Source organism: Haliaeetus leucocephalus, unplaced genomic scaffold (genome assembly GCF_000737465.1).
Source record: "Haliaeetus leucocephalus isolate CR32 unplaced genomic scaffold, Haliaeetus_leucocephalus-4.0 Scaffold157, whole genome shotgun sequence".
NCBI classification, from domain to species: Eukaryota; Metazoa; Chordata; class Aves; order Accipitriformes; family Accipitridae; genus Haliaeetus; species Haliaeetus leucocephalus.
Window position 1 is genome coordinate 1352459 of NW_010972593.1, and position 22259 is coordinate 1374717.

The 22259-nt window shown below is 46.5% G+C and overlaps 2 protein-coding genes across 3 annotated transcripts in view; one reads left to right on the forward strand and one right to left on the reverse strand.

Moving 5' to 3' along the window:
• The window catches only part of UBXN6 (UBX domain protein 6), a 6138-nt gene extending 1256 nt beyond the window's left edge, over positions 1 to 4882 (forward strand). For both annotated transcript variants that reach the window (XM_010562249.1, XM_010562250.1), the window contains 10 exons: positions 136 to 290; positions 645 to 706; positions 860 to 991; positions 1574 to 1671; positions 2066 to 2141; positions 2228 to 2312; positions 2550 to 2769; positions 2875 to 3005; positions 3652 to 3797; positions 4295 to 4882. In XM_010562249.1, the coding sequence (XP_010560551.1) occupies positions 136 to 290; positions 645 to 706; positions 860 to 991; positions 1574 to 1671; positions 2066 to 2141; positions 2228 to 2312; positions 2550 to 2769; positions 2875 to 3005; positions 3652 to 3797; positions 4295 to 4423 (1234 nt within the window). In that variant the 3' untranslated portion in view covers positions 4424 to 4882. The remainder of the gene's footprint in view (positions 1 to 135; positions 291 to 644; positions 707 to 859; positions 992 to 1573; positions 1672 to 2065; positions 2142 to 2227; positions 2313 to 2549; positions 2770 to 2874; positions 3006 to 3651; positions 3798 to 4294) is intronic.
• A 585-nt stretch (positions 4883 to 5467) lies between these two features.
• CHAF1A (chromatin assembly factor 1, subunit A (p150)) lies at positions 5468 to 20969 on the reverse strand. Its single transcript, XM_010562251.1, has 14 exons — positions 20608 to 20969; positions 19554 to 20374; positions 16889 to 16945; positions 14503 to 14744; positions 13836 to 13896; positions 13224 to 13292; positions 12597 to 12820; positions 11907 to 12075; positions 11622 to 11702; positions 11447 to 11536; positions 10953 to 11214; positions 9862 to 10349; positions 7481 to 7574; positions 5468 to 5962 (listed from the first exon to the last, which is right to left on the reverse strand). The coding sequence occupies exons 1-14, from the start codon at positions 20735 to 20737 to the stop codon at positions 5865 to 5867; spliced, it is 2886 nt and encodes a 961-aa protein (XP_010560553.1). The 5' UTR covers positions 20738 to 20969; the 3' UTR covers positions 5468 to 5864.
• Between the last annotated feature and the right edge of the window lie 1290 nt (positions 20970 to 22259).

The following is a 22259-nucleotide window of genomic DNA, read 5'->3' on the forward strand; positions in this document are numbered from 1 at the left end:
GGGGGGGGAGGGGGGGGCACCGGGGCGGTAATTACCGTAATCACATCCAGACCGGCACGGTTGTGGAGCTGTCGTCGTCTCGGTGGGACGGCAGAGCCCATCTCCTCCTGAGCTCTGCTGCTCTGCTCTGCCCAGGGTCCCCAAGGAGAAGCCGAAAACTGAAGCGACGCCGAAGCCTCGTCAGGCGCCAACCGATGAAGCGCAGATGGCGGCGGCCGCAGCGCTGGCCCGGATGGAGCTGAAGCCCAAGGCCAAGCTGCCTTCCTCCCAGGAGGCCATCAAGAACCAGGGTAGGAGCTTGCCAGAGGAGACGGAGCCACTGTGCCGGCGTAGGGACGGGGCAGCCGGACGGTGGGGCTGGCTGGGATGGGTGTAGCTCTGAGCTGAGCCCGGAGAGGGAGATCCTGGGTGAGCAACTGCTCGGGTGCATTTCTGGAGGATGCTGTGGGACGCAGATGGTTTCTGCAACTGTTTGAGTATCATAGAAACAGGGGTCACGCTCACTCCGTGGGCTCTCAGGCCGGGATCAGAGCACCTGGGTAGGTGTTCGCTTCCCCAGGGCAGTGCTGCACAGTCCGAAGCCCTCCGAAACCTGCTGAACCTCTGCCCCGTCTGCTGCTGTAACCTGGGTTTGTCTCTTGTAGTGAGAAAAGAGCTGATGGCCGAGGCAGCTGCAAGCGAGAAAGGGCTCTCTGAAGAGGAAAAGGTATGAGAGACGCTGCTGTTCCCTGATCAGCACCCTTCCATGCTGCTGTCCCTGTCCTGTGCAGATTTGCCAGGTTATTTAAAAACAAACAAACAGAAAAACCCCACAAAACCTTCCTGCGTTCAGTTCGGTGCCTGGTTTTGTCTCCTTTAGGACCTCACCTCCCCAGACAAGGAGGGGGCAGCTGCCCCCTCTGTTTCAGGGGTCTATTTCATATGCCCGTTGACCGGTGCAGTCGTAAAGAAAGACAAGAAGGAGAAGCACCTCAGAGAAGCCATTCAGTCGGTAAGCGCCATGTCTGCCGGCTGCGCGGCTTCCCTTCCTCCTGTTTTAACTCGTGTTGTGGCGTGGGTCCCCTCGAGCACTGACCTCTCCAATGCTCCGCCTTCTCCTTGTAAAATCTCCACTGTCTCCCGAAGGGCAACTCTGTTCAAATGCCTGTCCGAGCACCCTCCCTTCAGCTTGCTGGAAATGCTGGGACTGGGAACTTTGGCTCTGTACTGGTTTTGGCCGGGACAGACTTAATTTTCTTCCTAACAGCTCAGATGGTGCTGCATTTTGGATTTGTGATGAAAACAGAGTTGATTACACACTGGAAACAGCTAAACTGGGAAGCAGTGAATAATTCCTTTGCTTTGCTTGCATGGACAGCTTTTGCTTTACCTATTAAATTGTCTTTAGCCCAACCCACAGGTTGGGGTTTTTTTTCCCTAATATTACCCTTCCAATTCTCTCCCCCATCCCACTGTGGGGGGAACAAGCATGGTGCTGAGCTGCCGGTCAGGGTTAAACCAAAACAGACCCACACCTCCCTTTGTGCAGAGTAGTATCAGCTCCCCCCTGACCAGTTTCTCTCCTTCTCCCCAGTATTTCTCTGTAGACCCGGTGGCTGCCTCAATCATGGAGATTCACACCTTCAATAAGGACCGGGAGAAAGTACGTGTGGGCGTGGAGACCATTGCCAAGTAAGTGGGCTGCATTAGTAGGACCAAGTGTGCCAGTAGCTTGTCCCTTCCCTGCCAGGCCAACAGACAGGCAGATTTTCTTGTTGTGCTCCAGGCAAAGTCTGAAGAAAACCAAAGCCGAACACTTGAACCATCTCAAGTGTCGGTTGTCAGCATCTCAGAGATGTTTTAAGAGTTGGTCCACTAGCCCAAGCAGTGTGGGAGCTGCTGGTTGAGATCAGCTACCCCCATCTTCTGTCTGGCTTGGGCATGAAACACTGACATATTTTACTTTCCTTAATTTTTCAGCTAACTTATCTACAAGAAATACTGTGAGGTCTTTCTTCTTACATGTTGGGGTAGCATGTCTTTAAGCACCTGCTTTGATCCATGCAGTGCATTCCTCTTTCTGCAGGTACTTGGATAATATCTATCTCCATCCAGAGGAGGAAAAGTACCGGAGAATCAAACTGCAGAACAAAGTGTTTCAGGTGAGGTCAAGACTCCTGCAGGTGCTCTGCCTAGGAACGTTCTTGCCTGGAGCAGACTACATCTAAATTCTTTCCTTTTCTTCCAGGAAAGGATAAGCTGCCTGGAAGGGATACACAGATTTTTCCAGGCTATCGGGTTTGAGACAAAAACACTGCCTGTTCCAGGACAAGGCAAGAAATCTAAGTGTATTAAACTGGAGTCAGCAGTTTGAGTAGCAGTGGGACAGCCCAGGGAGGCTAGCGAGGCTGCTCTGGTTGCTGAGAGAGCTCCAGGGCTGTAACAGAAAGAGCCACTCACCCTGCAGCTTCCCTGTTAAGACATTACATTTTCTGGAGATCCTTGCCCTTGTATTTCATGCATTAGTCATGTAAAGAACAAGGGATTCAGTTCCTGTCCTTTGGTTGTAGAGACCACAGAGGAGTACTACGTACTGAAGGAAGAAATGCTGACCAAGTTGGAAGACCTCAAGGACTACAAAGAGCAGCTTTTAAGCTCTGAGCCTGTAAGAGCCCAGCTGGATCGCCAGCTCTGTGTATTTAAACCGTCACCTGAAGCTGCTCGGTTTGAGCTGCCAAATGACTTTTACAACCTCACTGCAGAAGAGATCAAACGAGAGCAACGGCTCCGGTGAGTAGGCTTAGAAGGAGAGCCCTGACTGCCCAGGGGGCACGCCATGCCAGCTAGGAGTCTTGTACTTCTCCTTCATGCTAAAAATTGCTTTCCTCTCTAAAGGACAGAAGCAGTGGAGAAGGCTTCAATGCTGAGGACAAGAGCCATGCGAGAGAAAGAAGAACAAAGGGAAATGCGGAAGTACAACTACACCCTGATGCGAGTCCGGTTTCCTGATGGATACATCCTCCAAGGTAAAAAGACTTGTTACCCTTTCTTTGTACACCTCCAAAAGCTTCTGAGAATACTTGCAGCACAAGAGCTTGAATAATAAGCAGGCTTGAGGTGTGCTGAACACAGCTGGTAGAATAAAGCAACAAAAAGCCAGAGTGGGGTAGTGTTTCTCTAAGAACTCTTCCCATCTCTGAGCCCTCCACCTGCCTCACCTGCACAGGGTTGGGACTGGAAGCCAGGGTGGAGTGGAGAGAGAAGAATCTCAAGGCGCTGTTAATTAAAGCGTGCTCTTCCCAGGCTACTGCAAGCAAGCTGGACTCATTAGATCAGTTTGTTATAGTAACCAGCATGAGGTTGCCCGTGTGGCGTCAGGCTATGCAACAGTATAAATCCTCTTCAAATTTCACAGTAGAACTCTGGAAATCATTTCAGGCTTTCCCAACTCTTTTGTTACAGGCTGGCAGGGGCTTGCAACAACTGAAGTAATATTTTTCTTTGGGGATTCTGCTTTTATACTGCTTAGCTGAATCAGGCTGTTTCTGTGTCACTGAAGTAGTTCATAAAGTTAGCATCAGTACGTGAGCCCCACGAAACCTACCACAAAAAGATTAGATTTGGTAAATGCCAGACTCTCTCTCAATATCTCACCTTGTTTTCTCATGGCAGGGACTTTTTATGCACGAGAATCAGTATCTGCGCTCTACAACTTTGTGAGAGAAGCACTCAGAGATGACTGGCTGCCCTTTGAGCTGCTGGGACCTGGAGGTCTCAAACTGACTGATGAGAATTTGGCCTTCAATGAATGTGGGCTGGTGAGTAAAAAAAGATAGCTGGTACCTTTCACAGGGGTCTTCAGGTTGTCAGAGTCATCTGCTGCTCATAACTTAGAGAAGTTTGTGTCTTCTGCTCTCAGGGCTGCAAGTTGTGCTCTAGCCCCTTCATATTAAGCTCAAGCAAAGTAACTGCTTGAAGGCTTCTAGCTCACAGCTAGGAGGTCTGTCTGGAACAGACCTATGTCCTGTAGCAAATGCAGGTTGCAGTACTTGTCGGCAGCTCTATCACAGGGTTAGCATCCACACTGGGAAAAGAGGGGAGGCAGCAACTGAGGCAAGCGCAGCTCTAGCACAAGGCTTCCAACAGAAAGCCCAAAGCAGCGTCCCCTAAGGAGCTTTTTGCAGAAATCCACACTTGTCCTTTTTAGTTGAAGTGCTGTTTCTAAGTTTTTCCAGGTCTGTGAACATACACAGCATGTTATGAGGTCAAAGTATAACATAGCTATAGTTTAATAGCTCTGCCTTTTCTGTTCCAGGTGCCCTCAGCCCTCCTGACTCTTGCCTGGGATGCAGCAGTCATGGCAGACATTCAGGCGTCAGGAGAGGAGCGGCCAGCAAGCCCCCTGAAACCAGAACTTCTCTCCAGAGTCCAGACGCTGTCATGAAATAAAGGGGAGTGGATTCAGTGCTGGTGGTTTTAGACTGTTCCCTCATTTTCCCATACAGACTGTTGGAGCTTCCAGCTATGTGACCTCAGAAATGATTTTATTTTAGCTCTGCAGAGTGGGAGTCTAGATTCTGCCATGTCACACCAACCCTGCGGTCACCTCCACAACTCCAGTAGCCATACACTAAGGCAGTCTTGCCCCGTAAGACACTTACCAGACTGCTCTGAATGGCTTTAAAAACCAAGTTCTAGCAGTGACTGCTTGAGGTGTTTCCAAGACCATGATGAAGTACCACTCTCCTCCCTTGGAGGAGAGATTAGGTACTAGTACTAGGCTGGATTACCAATCGATTGAGCCTGGATATCAGGCTGGGCTTAGAACTCAGCTTTTCCTTTTGCTTCTGTGTGCACTGTAACTCCTATTGGAGAGAATATATTTAGATAAAATTATGCTTAATCTGATTAAATGGAATATTTAAAGACTGAGTTCTGTTCAAAGTTATTTGAATTGCATTGCTCTTAGAGGTTTGAAATGCAGACGAGCTCCAGTCAGTGCTGGGGCTGGCACTGGTGTTACTGGTGCAGCTGTGGCATTACCCACCTTTTCACTTCATGCCACCCACAGACAGAACAGGGACAACAGAACAGGAGGCTGATGACAGGCAGCAGCTATTTATGCTGCCCACCAGTGAGAGATGAAGCCTCAAACTACAGCCAGTATCTTAGGGAACTGATCCATCAACTCACAAGCCATATAAAGTCAAAAGCCCCAGCAAGTTTGTTACATACATAAACAAGTTTGATGCTAGTTCAGTCCTTTATACTTCAATCTTAAAGTTTTTTCTGTGGGGTAGAGAGCAGCTTTTATGTATACAGCTTCTATTGCAGCAACGTGTACAGGAGACCAATAATCTACCCCTGATATGTAATTAATACTGGCCTATCCCAAAACAGGAGAAACAAGGTGGATTTTTTTTTTCTTTTCCAAAGGTAAAGCCCTGCTGCTGTTCTCTGTAGCAAGTAAGACCACAAACAGGATGATATAGATAGCATAAATTCAAATATAATTGTACATCATTTATACCCAAGGCCATGCTATACATTATGAACAGAGTAATTCCCCCAGTGGCATCACAATAAGCTTATTTCAAAATCTCTGCACTAGATTTAGAGATAACTTACTTAGATACCTTCCATTACAAAGAAGTATCAAAATTTCAATAATGCTTTATTAAGGACAGATTAATATGCAGAATTTTTAAGCTAAAAACTAGAACTAAAAATTTAAGCTGCCATCTGGTCTGAAGCAGAACAAAGTGCTGTCTTCTCTTTACAAGAAATACAGAATACTTGCAAGTATCTTGTTCAAAGATACACAAGGTTTAAAATTTTCTAACTCATTCTACATACATACAGAGAAGTTAGTAGGCATTTAAGTCTCAAACTGTATTAGATGGGCTGACCATGCTGGTGTCCTGGTGAGCAGCTCTTGTGCCACGAGATTCTGAAGCTGTTTCAGCAACTGCCAACGTAGAATCTGCAAAGTAGAAAGTGTGTTGGTTTGGGTGGGGTTTTTTTTGGTTTTTTTTAAACATCCTCATTAATCTAGAAGGATTTGACTACTACATGCTTTATCTGTCTTAGCTTGTCTACCCATATCTGTTGCAAGTCTCCTTTTCAATTCTATTTAAAAACTGGTTTTAATATTGGGTTAACATCAATCCAGAATAAAAATAATTTCACCATAAAAGGATCTTCATAACCTTTTCAGTGCTTTAAGACTCAGGCAGAGTTAAACAAATACAGCTGCATGTGTGTCAACAAAGCCCAAGGAAGGCAAGCTACTGAATAGCATCCCCGCCCTCAGAACAAGAGGTTACAAACCTGAAGCAAGGCTTTCATCCCACTGCAGTCTTGTAATAAGCAAAAGCCGTTTAAGATTAAATGCAAAGCTTCTTGTCAAACAGTTACATTGTCTGTTATGGAAGGCGAGAGGAGGAATGTAGCACCAGCTGAGACAGAAAGGAGAACCCAGATATGTCTAGAATGGGTCAAACACTCTATAGAATTTAAGGCTTTGGGAATATGCACGAGCCCTTCTCTATCAATTAGAGGAGCTGCCCAACACAAAAAAACCACTTTCCTTAATTCAGGTTGTGCCAGTAGCATTATGAAAGAGCTCTATTGTGAGAGCAGTAAGAAAGGGCTTGGAGGTTTTGAAAGCGGTTTAGAAGAGCTGAATGCACATCATGTGGTTGGTGTTAAGTCATTGATCTGTATGATCAAGTATGTATAGTTAAAACCTCGCTGAGATGAAAGGAGCCGCTCCACATCCTCATCCCACTGTTTCTGAATCCGTAGCCTGAAAGGATATGCTATAGCAGTGGAGATTTGAAAGCCATTTTCCAAGGGATAACTGGGACACAAATATAAGCAACTGCTTAGATTCTAGAGAAGAGCTGCACAGTGTTGATCAGAGCCCTCACCTGTCAAACATCTAAGAGCTTGGTTATTATCTGATGTTATTTCCTTCAGAACAGACAATTCAGCATGCACCGAAGACTTCGAGAAGGCAGCAGAGGGGAAGTTATGCTCCAGACCTTGTCAGTCCTGGAAGGGCTCTGAACATAAGTATGCATGCCCCAGAGACCAGCCCTGCTTGGCAACATTTACCAATAGTTAGTGGATCTGCTGATACTGACCCCAGTGTTCACTTTTCTTATCAGACAAAAAAAAAAGGCGGGGGGGGGAAGGTAATACTGGCAGCCAAATGCTAGTCACAAGCACTTTGCACTATTTAGTCAACTGGTGGAAGGAGGGAAGAAAGGGCAAGAGCAGGTTAGAGAAGACCATAAAAAACAAAGAAGCATCTAGAATAAAACATAAAAAGCAGAGAAGTACCTAGAAAAAAACATCTCAAGAGAAGAGCACAAGGCTTGGTGAAAAAGTGGCAGAAAAACTGCAACAGGTTTAGCCACACACCGTTCCCACTGTCGTACTCTCCCTTGTGGGAGAGAGCACCTACCAAGAGACTGCTATTGATTTATTTTCCTACCTTTGCCTGGCCGTACATCCACAATCATGCAGTCATCATCTTCCTCATCTTCCTCAGTGTCTGCCTGAAATCCATCCATCTCCACAGCTTCAGCCTTAAGGGAAAAAAAAAAAAAGTATCAGCAAGCTGATGGTGCTGATGTGCAAGACCAAGCACAGTCAGTGCTGTGAAGGACTACAGTAGGCACTTCTCCCAGTTAGGACTCACAGCACGGTCTGATCAGTCAGGCATATTGGGGGGGGGGGGGGGAAAAAAAAACAACACCCCCGGGCTTCAACAGACACTGACTTTTGATAAAAGGCCTCATCTGCAATGGCACATACAGCAGGAAGCATGCCAAGCTTCTGCTCCAAGATGTTTCACTATTACACAATGCGATGAACAGCCTACACATAGAAAAGTCAGTTCAAACCTTAACTGAAAACTGACTCAGTTTTGTTGGTTTTTTGGAAGGGAAATCTCTTCCTCCTCTGCTGATTATTTTGGATGCTTTCTTCCTTCTGAAGATGGAAAATGACTTTTGCTTGTTGAGTTGGTAGCATGTTCTCCCCCCAAAATCCTCCTCATCTTTGCCAATTAGCTTTTATTCAGGGAGGGGCGACAGTTCTTCCCTTGGTGACCTTATTTGCTGCCATGGGAGCAGCACAAACTACTCACTTTGAATTGCAAAAATGAATACAAGGAGTGATGCAAACTGAAGTTGCTCAGTATTGAACAGCTGCAAATGTTTTTGGGTTTTTTCCCCTCCCTAACTGGAACGGTGGAATGAAAATCTCAGACCTAGAACCTGGTCCCTACCCCTACAAGCTGTTCCAAGAGAAGACTAATGAAAGATGTAAATTTAAAGTAAGTCACAGTTTTCAGATTATGTATTCCCCTCCTACACGTGTGCAGGTACAGCCCACTTCAATACTGAGTTTTTCTCTCTCTGCAGCTTACATAAGAGCACCTTCTTTTACATGAGTCCTGGCGCAAGCTTCATGGCAGAGTAACACATGCCGGGGGTAGAGAACCTGGCAGCCTTGACCTACCAGCCTCATTCCTAGGCTCTCCCCAAGCTCCAGCCTTGCTTGACAGGAAGGACAGGATCTCAATACCTGAGCAGTGCTGATTTAGATGTCAGGCATGAAGGGCTTTCAGGACTCTGACACCTTTGCTCTGAGCTGCGCTGCACCGCACCTCACAAGGGCAGCTTTAAGATGCTTTCGAGAGCTTCGAAGAATTCAGGCTGATGACGTAATTCTACTAAAAGCCTTTGTTTTGCTATTTCTGCTCAAGTAGTCAGTTATAAGCAGAATTTCCAGTGGGCACCAAGCAGAGATTTTTATCTCTGCCTTTATTTAGTGTGTAAGAAAAAACCTAAGCAGATGGAGTTTGGGGGCTGAACAGCTTCTCACAAGTCTCTGATCCCTATCAATACTTGAGTGCAGAGCTTCTTCAGTAGAAAAGCCAAAGAAGACAAGAATAAAGTGGGAATGAAAAGCATAAAAAGCCTTGCCTGTGACTTCTTTCCTCACCCCCTTGTCCACAGGGGATGAGGAATAAATCCACAGACAGTGCAAACCCTGTCCTGCCTGTATGTTTGGAGGCAAACAGTTGATAACACCAAGCTTCAGGACCTAAAGCCTCACTGTCTTAAATGTGTGACAGAGCATCACACAGCTAAAGCACCCATCACACGCTTTTCAGTCATCCTTTTGGATCATTAAGCTCTTAATACTACCTGTGGTTACCCTCAACAGCAGAAGCAAACAACAAGACGACCACAACAAAGCTTAGAACTGGAGTAGCAACTACTCCAAATCCATCTCATTTTGTTCCTATGAATTATTATATTTTTAAACTAGCTCTTGAAATTCAGCTTTATGTATGACAGTATAAGCCAGAGACTTTACAGACTATTATGGGTTGAGTTGCAGCACTTAGGAACCACATTTAATCAGTACACATGCAACTGATGTAAGTCACCAGCTCAGGCTATACATCTGGCAGCCATACACACACATAAAAACCTGCATACAAATTATATACAGCTGTAAAACCAAGGCCAAACAGACACTCAGAAACTATTCACAGCTTGGATGCAATCACTGCCAAATAGCAGAAAATGGAAGAACAGCAGGAGAGCAACATTTCAAATGGAACAGACAGTCCAAGCTGGAGACACACAAAAGAAACCCATCTCTTTAGAGTCACATAATTTCACTTCTTTCCCCACAAAAAGGGTCTTTTTGTGTGAGGGACAGTGTCTGTAGCTTAATATTTTGACTCTGCTCATCTAGGCCAATCTGGGAACCATGCCAGGATGCTCGCCTACGGAAGACGCACAGCTACATTCCCATCGTTCTTTATTAGGGAAGAGCACCGCAACAGGAACTCACCTGTTCAGCATCCCGAGGCCTTTTCATGAATTTAGTGATGGACATGCTTCCGGTGGACTTCCTCTTTACCGAGACGGGGGTGGTCTGCAGGACCGCCACGCCTGGCACGCTGCCACCCTCCTCCTTCCCTGAAGAAGGGACTTGGGTGACGTAGTTCCATTGACAAGGGACGGGGAGATGCTCTTGATCAAAACTCTTCAGCACCTCCGAGTGGACATACCAGCACATCCTATATTCAGGTCTCTTCTCGTACACAGAGTTCTCAGAAATGATTCGCTTTAGCCTCGCTTTGGAAGGGACACCACTGTCCTCACCAACAGGCGTCTGCGGCCGGGAGGTGTGGGGGCTCGCGGGGCTTGTGTCGCTACAGTCGGCGGCTGCAGTCACATCACTGAACAGTCCTTGCCGGCAGCACTCCTGGAATTCCTGGATGATCACTTTGCTCCCGTTCACGTTGCCATGCAGCAGCGGCAGAAGCTGGCCAAGGACTGCAGAGAAGAAAGGATGCACAAAGGTTGTGGGGAAGAACTGTTTAAAGGTTGAGAAAAGCCAAGCTGATGTAACTGATCAGTACATACGGTCCAGAAAGAGGACAAATAGGCTGAGATTAATTTTAGATATGGGATAGTAACGGGAGCTAAATTTGATGTGGAAAAGTCACCCCCAATAATAATGACCCCCTGAAGTGAAAGCTTCAACCCCTGTTCTAGCCTTCATGTGCATTATTCACATCCTTGTGTTAAGCAGGTACAAGAGATACTCAGTACTGAAGCCTGTCACACAAACTAAACAATAAATGGGTCAATGGGCTTGAACACTTTCAGTAAGCAGGCCTAAATCTGAGTTTACTGAAGTCTTGTTGGCTTCATTTCCTAGATAACTAGAGCAAGAGGTTTTGGAGAGTGTAACTAAGGCCATACTGGATGCAATGCCAGAAAACACCTTTCCAAGAACTCTCACAGCGATGCCTTGGATTTCAGACTTGTCTTAAACAAGTCATTCTGAATGTGACACTCAATACAAAAATCTATTCGCTCCAAAGTGGAGTACAACAGTCCATAAGTACAATTATTTAGCCCTTCAGGTCTTACTTTGCTGATCTTTTGCTCTTTTTTTGCTACATTTCTGTATCTGCTGTTCTTCCTCTGCAACAGGTGAATCCAGGATACACGCTGTGAACTGCTGGAGAACCTTTAGGTCCGCATTCGTGCTGCTGTCATTTTCTGCGCTTTCCCAGACACAGCCCATTTTCACAGGCTGTAGAACGTGGAACCTCTTCCCCTTGGCCATCAGTTCATCCCATTCCTTTGCTTTCAGCTTTTGACGAACCTTCTGATTCTCTGGATCGCACTCCTAAAGCCACAGGCAAGAAAGAACTCGATACATCCATTCCAGGAAAAACAAAAGCTTTTTAAATGCAGCTTTTTAGCATGTTCCCTGAGCTACAGAAGTCTGCTCCTGAACCATGCAGATCTGAGATGAGTTATACCACTGCCAAGACCACACGCTTTCTTCCTCTGCCAATATTTATTACATGATTCACTGGAAACAGAGATGGAAATCCAGTGACACCTAGTTCACTTACTTCTGTCACTCCTTCATCTTCAGATAGGTACCCATGGGGTACAAAAAAGCCATCGTCATCATCTTCATCCTCTCCCTCCTCCTCATCATCCTAAAAATAAACTCTGCCTGTTAGAAATTACACTGACAAATGCAATTGGTTCAGAAAGCTATTTTTCAGCACGTGGAACCCTTACCCCTTCACTATGGGAGAGACTTTCTCCTGGTTCCTCCTCTTCCCATTCTTCATCACTATCTACTTCATAGTCCAGTAGTTTCTGGAAGAAATGCCAACATGTCATTTCTGTAAATAATTTGAAAGCATGACACCAGACCCCATTCAGGGTTTCAAAACTCAGTAGCAAGAGGGAACATGCAAGTGGATCAGAAATCCCAGAGAACCAATGAACTTGGCCAACCACACATCCGCTTCAAGAGCATGAAGAAAAAGAATCCAACTACACTGCCTGTGAGGTGCTTACACTGTCCTTTGACCAAGGATTCCTGGGACGGATCATAGTGGTTTTCTTGTTCCATGTGCCCCAGTATGCAGGACGGTGATTCTCACAAAACTGCAGAAGTTTCATTCTACCAAATTTCCCCCTTTCAGGAACAGCATCTGTTTTGCAGTTATCCACTACCACGACATCACTGTTAAAACAAGAGACCATCTTCAGTACTTACAGAACACTTTCCTGCTGCTCAGGAAAACTTCTTACAGAAAGCTTCAGTTTAGCCACAGTACCAACCCAGAGCTTGAGTTCATTAGAACAGGCACTCCCTATGTGCTTGCAAGAATATGGGTTCCAGACAAGCCACCCCCCTCCTTAACTACAACCCTACAGCAGCTCTGGTTTAGTTATTGGTATGTTTACTTTTTAAAACTATCAAAAGACAAACACCACTAAGGCCACTAGTGTCCAGTGCTGAAAGGCAGCTGTCTGAAGCACAAGATTTCCCATAGTGAAGGATTTGAGAAGCGTTGTACGGAATGAAGGAAATCTAGATTATAACGTACTGCTCCCCATAGAAACAATTCTCATACAAAAGGAGTATTCAAAGAAAAGCTCCATCTTTCCATCATCTCCAATATTAGAATAAGATGATCTCAAAACCATTCTGCAGTTCGTTATGTAAAAAAAGTGAAGAAAACCCCCAAAACACAGACTAACCTGTTTACTATGTCAGTGCTGTTACTGACAAAAGTAGGTCCAGTTTTACGTGGTTTACGACACTTTAGATCCCTCAAGAAAGAAACTTCACTATTCTGTGCACGCAGGAGCTTATCCAGCTGGTCTAAGAAGTCTGGATCCAGGGCAATACGACAGAGGGGAGCTAAGACCATGTTCTCCTTAATTTCAAAAGGAGCAAACTTTCCACAAGAGCCAGCAAGAATCTGAAATATTAAGTGAGGACTGTGAGAAACTGCAGCACCAACACAGTCAAGATATACAACAAAACTCAATACCAGGTGCTGAAGTTTGAGTGAAGATTTAAGTTAAGCCCTTCCTATCTGAGACTCCAACAGATCTTCTCAAGGGAATCTAGGTCTTCACAGCCAATGCAGCAGAAGACAGAGCTGAAATTTTTACTAAAGCAACTACAAAACTCTGTTGTAGTCTCTGCTCTGGTCACAGACATTTTTTTAAATCCTTTACACTTTTGAAATTAGGAAATAAGAAATACTAATGCTTTGTCCACCTAAGAAGCTCTAAGGGACAGATCAGAAGGATATCGGTCTATTTGTTACAAGACAACTAATGAAAGACCAACAAAACACAGGAACAGCAATACCTCACCTTCGGGGCTTGTGGAGTCTTTGGTTTCTGGAAGAACCTCGTAATTTCTGCTTTCTGTGCATTAATACGCTGAAATCAGAAGCAAAATGCAAATTATAAACACAAAGGTAGGACAAGGCCTTATAATTCAGGGTGAGCTCATGCATGACCCAACTTCAAATCTAGTGAGGTATAAAGCAAAGTTCAGTCATTTACCAGCTCCTGTAACTCAACAGAAAACTAATTGTCTTCTCTAACACAGCTATGTGGATTCCAATGTCATTGCTAAGACAAAGGATAGAGTTCACTCATGGGCACTGAAAAAACAAATGCAGAAAAGACTTTAACAGGTAAAAGCAAAGACACCAACATGCACGGAAGTAACAGACAAGAAACCTGCACAGTATAACTGGTGGAGCAGCACCACCACATCAGATCAGACAGGCTGCATCCCAAATGGACCTGCTCACTCCCAAGCGGTACCAAAGCAGGGTACACTGCCTGGAGAACCACAGTAGCTGCAGGAGCCCTGTTGCGAACAGCTCGGCAGCCGTCGGCAGGGTGCCAGGGAGCCCATTAACATCATTTCACCGTAGCAGAAGAATTTAGAGACAAGCTAGAGAAAGCATTTACCTTTTCCTCCTCTCTTAACCGTTTCTCCTCTTCTTTCTTTCTCTTCTCCTCGAGTCTTGCCCTTTAATATAAAGTTCTTTTTAATTGTCACAAACCATGAAGTGTTTATTTGCACTGAGGAAGAGGTGAGAAGCCCCAGATCTTGACTAAGACCCCATCATGCTAGGCAAGAAGATAATCTATCAATTTCACCAAGGACCATACTTGGTTAAGTGTACAGAAGACTCTCTTGGTTCCTTCTAGAGCAAACATTGACCTGTTCTAGCCACAAAGTAGCTAGGCTGCTTCAAGTTGCCCTCAATACCAGGAAAGGGTATTTATGGTATTATCAAGTTACAAGCAACTTCCTCAACAGACAGGGCACCAGTGCCAGCAAATTGCAAGAGTACAAGCAAGACTGGTCATGAAGGGAAAACTCAGTAGAGCATGACAGCTCTTTTCAGCCATTTCAAATCAGAAGCCCAGGTCAGCCTGCAAGCAAAAAGTGCTGCTGAGACTAGGGTCGCGTATATCCTGTCTGTCAAGCGCTTAAAACATACCCCATGACAAAAAGGCACATGCTGTTTGACCAATATAGCCTCTAGAAGGGACAGTTAAGGTGCGTATGAAAAGGTGCTCACACCATTACACATTATTCCCCAGGACCTGTGGAAACCAAGCCACTTACTCTAAAGCTTCCTGCCTCTCCTTGCGCTTCTCCTCCTTCACTCTCAGCTTCTCAGCTTTTTCCTTTTCTTCTTTCTCTTTCTTTTCTCTCCTTTCTTTCTCTTTCAACTCTTTCTCTTCTTCTTTCTTCTTCTTCGCCTCCTCCTTTGCTCGCTCTTTTGCGGCTTTTGCTTCTTCTTTCAGCCTTCCCTTTTCCTCCCTTTCTGCTTGCAACTTCTGCAGCTTGTCGGCACGCTCCTGATCCTGATTCAGAAACAAGCCATCAAGCAAGCTGTCTCTTTGTACACAGTAATAGCTGCTGGCATAAAAACTTGAGTAAAATAAGGACGTCATTTCTTCAGCTGAGATACTAGAGAAGATTCTTGCATCAACCCAGTGCTTGACCTGCAGCATCATTTCTAGCTATCACAGGACACAAGGTTATTAACCACAGCTACCTGTTGCCTCAGCCAGCTGAGCTACCTTGGAGTGGCTCTCTGAAGGCATTAATTGTTCTTTTCTCCTAACAAATGGAGGTGTTTCTATTTTCTAAGCATCAAGGGAAGCTTTGTATTCTACTTGCTTTACATTTGAGTCATCTTCATTACCATTGTAGCATTATGGAAAATTATACGGGAATTAAAAAAAAGAAAATTTTAATTTAATAGAAGATTTCAGATTGTTTCCAAAATACTTTCTTTGGAAATACATACCTCATGAGCTAAGCTTTCATATCAATGCAGGGCTACCATGGAATAATTTTGAAAAGTGAATTTGATCTGATTTTGCTTTATAAACCGCTAAGTGAAAAACGTCATCAGAAAATCCTATCTCAGGCAGTAATGGAAGTCTCCAAACTCTGGATTGTGCAGCTGCTTTGTAAGACCTGGAGCTTGCAAAGAAATTGTCACTTGAGTTAGTCCGTGTTAGATAATCAGACAACACCAGGCGCTCTAAGCTTCTTTAAGGGGCACTGTGGCAACAATGGGGGGAAGATTACATTGGAAGTGTTGCTGTTCACAGTATTTCATCCCAAAGCAACTGAAATTCTCATTATGGGTCTAGTAACATAAAGGAGAATGCAGCGCGCCTACTAAAAAATGCAAAATTAAAGAAAGATAGCTTCCCTACATTGTAGGCATTGGTGACTTCACCAGGAAACTAGGGTATGTCTGCGCTCAGACATACAAATATCCTCACTGTGTATTTTCAGTTTCGTTTTATTTATTTCACATCTCTTCTTGGCAACATCAAGACTTACTGAACAGTGTCACAATGTACAAATAACTGCAGAAGGCAACCAGCATACAAAATGGTGCCAATGGTAAAAAACCCAATACTGTCAGAACTGAGTCATGGTAATCAGTGAAAATTTACTGGGTAGTTTGGAAAATGGTGTGAAGTTAACAGCAAGATTGGCGGGTCTATTTAATTTTTAGTGTAATAAAGCTTCCATTCTCATCTCTCCCTCACATTACTGCTATTTTTAACATACGTATAGAATGGAAGAACACAACAGATTGGACTTCTATATGGGGCGCTGTAAAAAGCGAGCATCTCGGGAGCAGGCTCAATCACACAGAGCTTATATAAAACACACAACAGTACCCTACCAACTTTATGAACTAGTTACTAAGAAACACAATAAGAATTCATAAGCACAGGCCTTCCGAACTGCAGTTAAAATAACATTCAGTTTTCCAGCAGGCAAATCCCACTCATGCAGCACTGACTGTTCAAGAACTCCATGTGATCCATCAGCCTCCTTTATATTTAGCAGTTTATGACTGAAAGCAGAACGGACAGCAAAATTATCGCACCGCCTTTTTGTTACGGAATAGAGTTTGCTGACTAGCTGCATTCAAGCAAACAGACCGGAGCTTGAGCATTTCCAGCAGTGACATCCCACAGTTTCTTCAGCAAGCCATAAACACAGCAGCCCATTTGCCTCACTTATTAATGAAGAGCAGACCCTATGTTTTGTGGCTTAAAAGGGGGAAGGGTGAGAATGATGAAGCAGGAACCGACCCTAAATAGAGGGCTCTTGAAAATTTCACTTGTATCTGTCCACTTAGCAGGCTGCACCTACCCTCTCAGGAAGGGTTTAGAAAAAATTCTCAAAAGCATTTTGACAAGCAGTCAGCAACATTTACAGTTTCTTAATCTCTTACCAAAGTGCACAGAAATGCAGTGCAGGCCACCCACACTTCATTATGTATGCATTAAGCAGCTTTGGAACGAGCCAAGTACTTTAACTGCATGCATTAAGATTCTTCCATATTCATCAGTGAGGAAAACCAGGAAAAGAGATGTTCTAAGTGGACTAAGATGAAACGCAAAGGGCTTTGCTTACTATTCAATGCAAAAGCACAGCAGGCTAACTTTCTATGTCAGTGAAAATGCCTTACTCTTTGCAATCTGAGCTTCTCCTTCTCTGCTGAACTTTTGTGGAATTTCTGATGTACCTGGAATTACAAAATGAAAGTTTTAGAGATCGACATCATCCCCTTTCCACGAGGCACTAAAAGTCTCACAGAAAGAACAGCAAGCTTCATTTGAATGATATTAACGTTGTTCTGGCAGATTAGTATATTCAACAACTTAAGTATTCCTTCAGTATAGGATATCAGAACGCAGTTCAAGCATATCTAATCTCACTGATTTACAGTTAAGCCTGAATACATCTAAACGCTTCAGTTTACATTAAGTCCTCTCATTACTAAGTTTTGCATAAACAAATCCCTCTAGTCTACTCAGTTCTAAAGTATCATTTGCAGGGGAATATCATGTGCAGAAAAAACAAACAGAAGCTAGAGCTGCTCCAAATCATGAGAGCACAACACACTTAATTATAGCAAAGTCACTTTCGAGTTAAACTTGGTTTGGGTTTTGGCATTTTTTTTGCATCCTACCACTTACTCTTGCTACGATATTTAGATATAACTTCCTGAATACAAGTACTATTATCCATATTTTAATGCCATTTCTTATTGTAATCATAGCCCTCCTGCTCTTCCACTAGTACCAGCGCATCAATGCTAAGTTCCCAACAGGTCCACTTCTCATTTCTCTTAGAGCTGTTATTTATAGGGGAAAAAAAGGTATTTTATGTTTTAAGAGCATCGTTCCTAGACTGGTCAAAAGCTTAACTTGTCAATATTTCAGCATACTGTGGCTTGGTTTCTTGTATCCCCCCCTTCCTTCTCCTGCCATTCGCAGTACAAGGTACCATGTTTAAACTCTGTGATTAAGAGACTAACGCAGACCAACTGCTTTATTTTCTGTACTCAGAGACATTTAAGTTTACACAGTGCAAAGTTGCATCAGGAGATTCTGTATTTGCCTGACACAAAATAAAGAGTTCTTTCAACTGGGAGCTTTAGTTTATCAGAGCTGTTTCCACCTAGGAAAACAAACATGCCAGGACAGCCGGCCATACAGGTCGAGGTGCAGACTTCCCATTTTGGCAAGCAGCACACGAGCTATTCCAGCCTTACTTCACGCCACAGGAAACCAATAACTTGTTCGCATTATCTTATTACATCAGGAGTCAAGTACTTTTTTTGTTTGTTCTGCTATACTGGAAATACTTCATGCCTGCTTGAGTTTATGTATTTATTTTAGAGACTGCGAGTTTGAACAGTATGAAAATTGATCATTTTCCTTGATAAGCATGCAGTAGAAGAAATGGAAGACCTGTCACGTCATGAGCTCCAAGCCCCAGCTAACTCATCCGTACCTTCTCCAGGACAGCGATGTTTTTCCTTGCCTGTGGGACAGTTTCTCCTTAAACCCCAGGGGGAATAGTTGGTGCAAATCTTTCTTAAAAGGCTCAAGATGGCATAAGCAGGAAGACTACCAGCTGCTTCACACTCATATACCTGAGCCACATACTCAATTCTCCACTTCTGGCAGTGCAACATCAACCCACCCCTCAATACCTTCCTCATTTTCCCCTCCAATAATGTAGTTGACCAAAACAAATGCACGGGACAGATAGTTCAGCCTAACCGTAAGTGAGGCTTAGCTACAGTGCACATTCACCAGGACTGCTCTGCTTCACAGGTTTCACCATGGGCAACTGTGCCCCCCAAGAGAAACCGCCACCGATCTCTTCCCCAGAAGGGTTGAGCAGTAAGCAGGCATTTGAGGCACGAAAATGTTTCAGCCACCTGTGCATATACTGTTGTCCTTAGAAGCTTCCCCTTCAATACAGCACCCAAAATCACAGTGTTTTGGGGTCTCTTGGTAGAGCAGAGCTACTAAACTGGAAGAGCACAATAAACCAGCTCATTCAGACCTAATTTTGAGGTGTTCCCTCCTGTGCTCCAGTCTTCCCCTCAACAGCATTGTGCATCTCCAGGAGCACTGTATGTGCGGTGACTTTTCCCCAAAGCAGTTCCCTGCACTCCATGATGTGCCCGTAACAAGATGGCTGAGAGCACAAGCTCTGTACACCCAGTTCGGAGAGACAGAGGCTCATCCTCCATCCTCACATACAGATCTGCAGTTCCACTGATGCACTGTAGTTTCAACTTAAAAGCATTTTCTATGACACAGTTGCAGAAATTCAGAGCTAGAAAAGTATCTGCACTGACTGGTACTGGGGTAGCATCTTCTCACAGTAATTACGGCAGCTTCATCGAGGATAGAATAGAGGTTGTAAAACATCGCCTAATGGACAAAACTGCTTTTGGACACTGTCCTTATCCCAATTACCAAAACACTAACTCCCAGGGCATGCAAGTCATGAGCAGTTCATAAAAAAATAAAAATAAAGTGAACCTGTAACAGAGTTTAAAGTTACATTCACTCAATGCAAATATACCAACAGGTCAAAACCAGGCAAGATTTAAATCCTTTAGCTATAGGATTTAAAGGAGGATTGAAAAGGGCAATAATTCAGTTACGTTGTTAATAAATCAACACCACTTTCCATACACTTCTCATGATCTTTGTGAATATCCTATTCATCCTTTTCACTACAAGTGCAGGAAACCATAACAACCTATCTGCAACACAACAGCTTTTAAAAAAAAAAACAAACCAAACAAACCAAGGAAAGAGACCAACCTTCCTAACAGGCGTTGAGGCAGCTAAAGGACTAGTATTCCTCTTTGTTTCTGCAGCAGGCTGTGCCTCAGGTGAGCTCACAGAGTGAGAGCTTAGTGAGGAGTTGGTAAGTCCAGAGTCTCCATGAGACGATTCCATGGTCTCATTTTCCGACGTGACACTTCCATCCAGAGAAGCGACTTTGGGAGATTTTGCAGTCATAATATCCTCCAGGAGCACTACAGGCATCTTCCCCTCAAAGATGACATCCTTCAGTTCGCTCTGGTTTACCTTTGTGTCTTCCACATTATCACACTCTGTTAACCCAGAACACGACTGGATTCCATCTACCAAATCTTCATCTTTATTCGCTACGGCTTCACAGGGTGCATCAGTCTCCATTGAATCATACATTTGGCTACTCTGAGGGGAATTCAGGCACCTCAACTGGTTTATCTCTTTTCCTAACGTGCCGTTAGTTATAGCTAGGGATGAAGATGCTTTTGAATCAAAATTAACGTGGTCTACGTCATCACTTAGTCTATGGCTAGAGTCCTTTGTCAGCTCAATAACAATTACAGTTTCGTTTGTGTTATCTTTTGCGTTTTTCTGTATAAAATGGTCTAACGGACCCTTTCCGTTAACGAGTTTTGGAGAAAAAGTCACATCTGAATGCAACTGGCAGTCATTCTCCACGTTGTCCAGGGACACATGCGATGCATCTAGGGAGGAATCCTTACCTGGACCAAAACCACTTTGTGAGCTCTTTACTTTTTTGACTTCTGAATCTGCATCATATTTTTCCTTTGGTACAGGATTCAAGCGTTTGAATGGCAACCGAGCTGAAACAGTAACATTTTATTATTTTAGTCACATCGTACGTGTCACTGGGAAGCGATCAAATGGGGGAAGAATCAAATACCAGGATATTTAATTAGTTCTTAAGCACAAGAATTGGAACAGATTAGCCAGTCGAGGCTGGCTAATTACTTCAAAACCAATATATTTCACAAAATCAGATCTGATGCCTTCTTAGCGCGCCAAAGGGTGACGGACGCTCCCTCTGCAGCCTTACCTTGTACGAGCTTCCGTGGAGGAGCAGCCGCTTTGTCTCTGCACTCCATGGCTGCGAGAGGGTAAAAAAAAACCCATAATAAATAAACACCCGTGACACATTCCCGGTCAGCTACCTGCTTCCCCGACATAGCCGACCGGTGGCAGCGCCCGACAGCTCTCCTCGAGGCGAAGCGCGGGCACGGTGAAGCCGGACAAAGGGGCCGGGGCGAGCCCCGCCGGCACCCCTCAGGCTGAGGGGATTTTGGCAACCACCGGGCCCGGGGCCGCCGGACACCGGCCCCCACCGAGGCCAGACCGAAGGAAAGGAGGTTGGGCAAGAAGGAGACGGCGGGTGAGGCGGCGGGGAAGGCCCGGGCCTGGTTCCGGGGCGCGGCGGCGACTACCGGGCCTCCTTTGTTACCCCGGGCAGGCCCCGCGCACCCCAACCGCCGCCGGAAACACACCGCGTCCCGGCCCCACCGCCACCCCCGGCTCGGCCCTGACCTGCCACGGCGGAACCACGACCGCGGAACTACCTGCCGCTCGCTCCGGCGGGGGACGGAGCGGCGGGCGGAGCCCCCGGAACACCCCCCCGCCCCGCCCGCGCCCCCCCCCCCCGGTCCGGTCCCGCCCCGGGGGCTCCCGCTCGTATTTGGCGGGAGCCGGGGCGACCCCGCGCCTCACCGCGCTGATAGGCGGAGCGCCCCCCACGTGACCCGCCCTTCCGCCCGCTCCGCCCCCTTCCCGCCCGCGTCTCGCGAGGAGGGTGGGAGGGAGGCTCGGCGCCCGGCCTCCACCTTGCCTCCCGATTGGCTAACGGTCGTCGCTGACTGGCGGCGGCGGCCGTCAGTCTGGCGCGATGGAGGCGCTGATTGGAGAGCTGCGTGAGGGTCGGCGGGGGGTGCCGCTGGGTCCTTACGCCTGGCCTCGAGGCCTGCCTGCTCGCCGGGCGGGAGCGGGGCCAGCGGCGGTGCGGCCCCGGGGCCGGCTCCGGAGAGGTCGGGGTAGCCTTTCCCCGGGGTAGCCTTTTCCCAGCACCGGGCAGAGGGGCGGAGCCGCCCACCGCGCTGCGACAACGAAGGGCCCGAGCCAGGGCGCGAAATGGCGGCGGGGGCGGCGGCCAATGAGGGACCGCCGCCGGGGCGCGCAGGCGCAGAAGGGAGGAGGGCGGGTACCGCGAGGGTTTCTGGGAGTTGTAGTCCGGCGGCCGCTCGATGCCCTAGCCCCAGTGCTATGGCGGGTGCCGGGGGCGGGGCACAGGCCGTCCCCCCACGCCGCATCCCGGCTGTCCCTGTGTCCCACACGCTGTCCGCCCCCCCCAGCAGCCCCGGCTCGGGCGACGCTGGGCCCCTCAGCCTGGCAGGGGTAGGGGCTGTGGGTCCCCAGCTCTGCCTGCGGCGCGGCTGCGGCCTCTCCCCTTGCTCCTCGCCTCTCCTCAGGGACGGAGCTCCCTCAGGTGACAAAGAGCCAGGGACCCGGCAGGAACGGCCGTCCCCGCTATCGCGACAGAGCCGCTCCCGCCCGCCTCTCAGTCGCAACGTCGTGAGGCGACGTCGCCCCGCCGGCAGGGGGCGCGGGGGTACCACGTGGCGGGCAAGAGGCGGCGCTCCGGCCAGCGCGCCCTTCTCGGTGGTGCCGGTAGTGCGGCGCTCCGCCGGGCCGGCAGGGGGC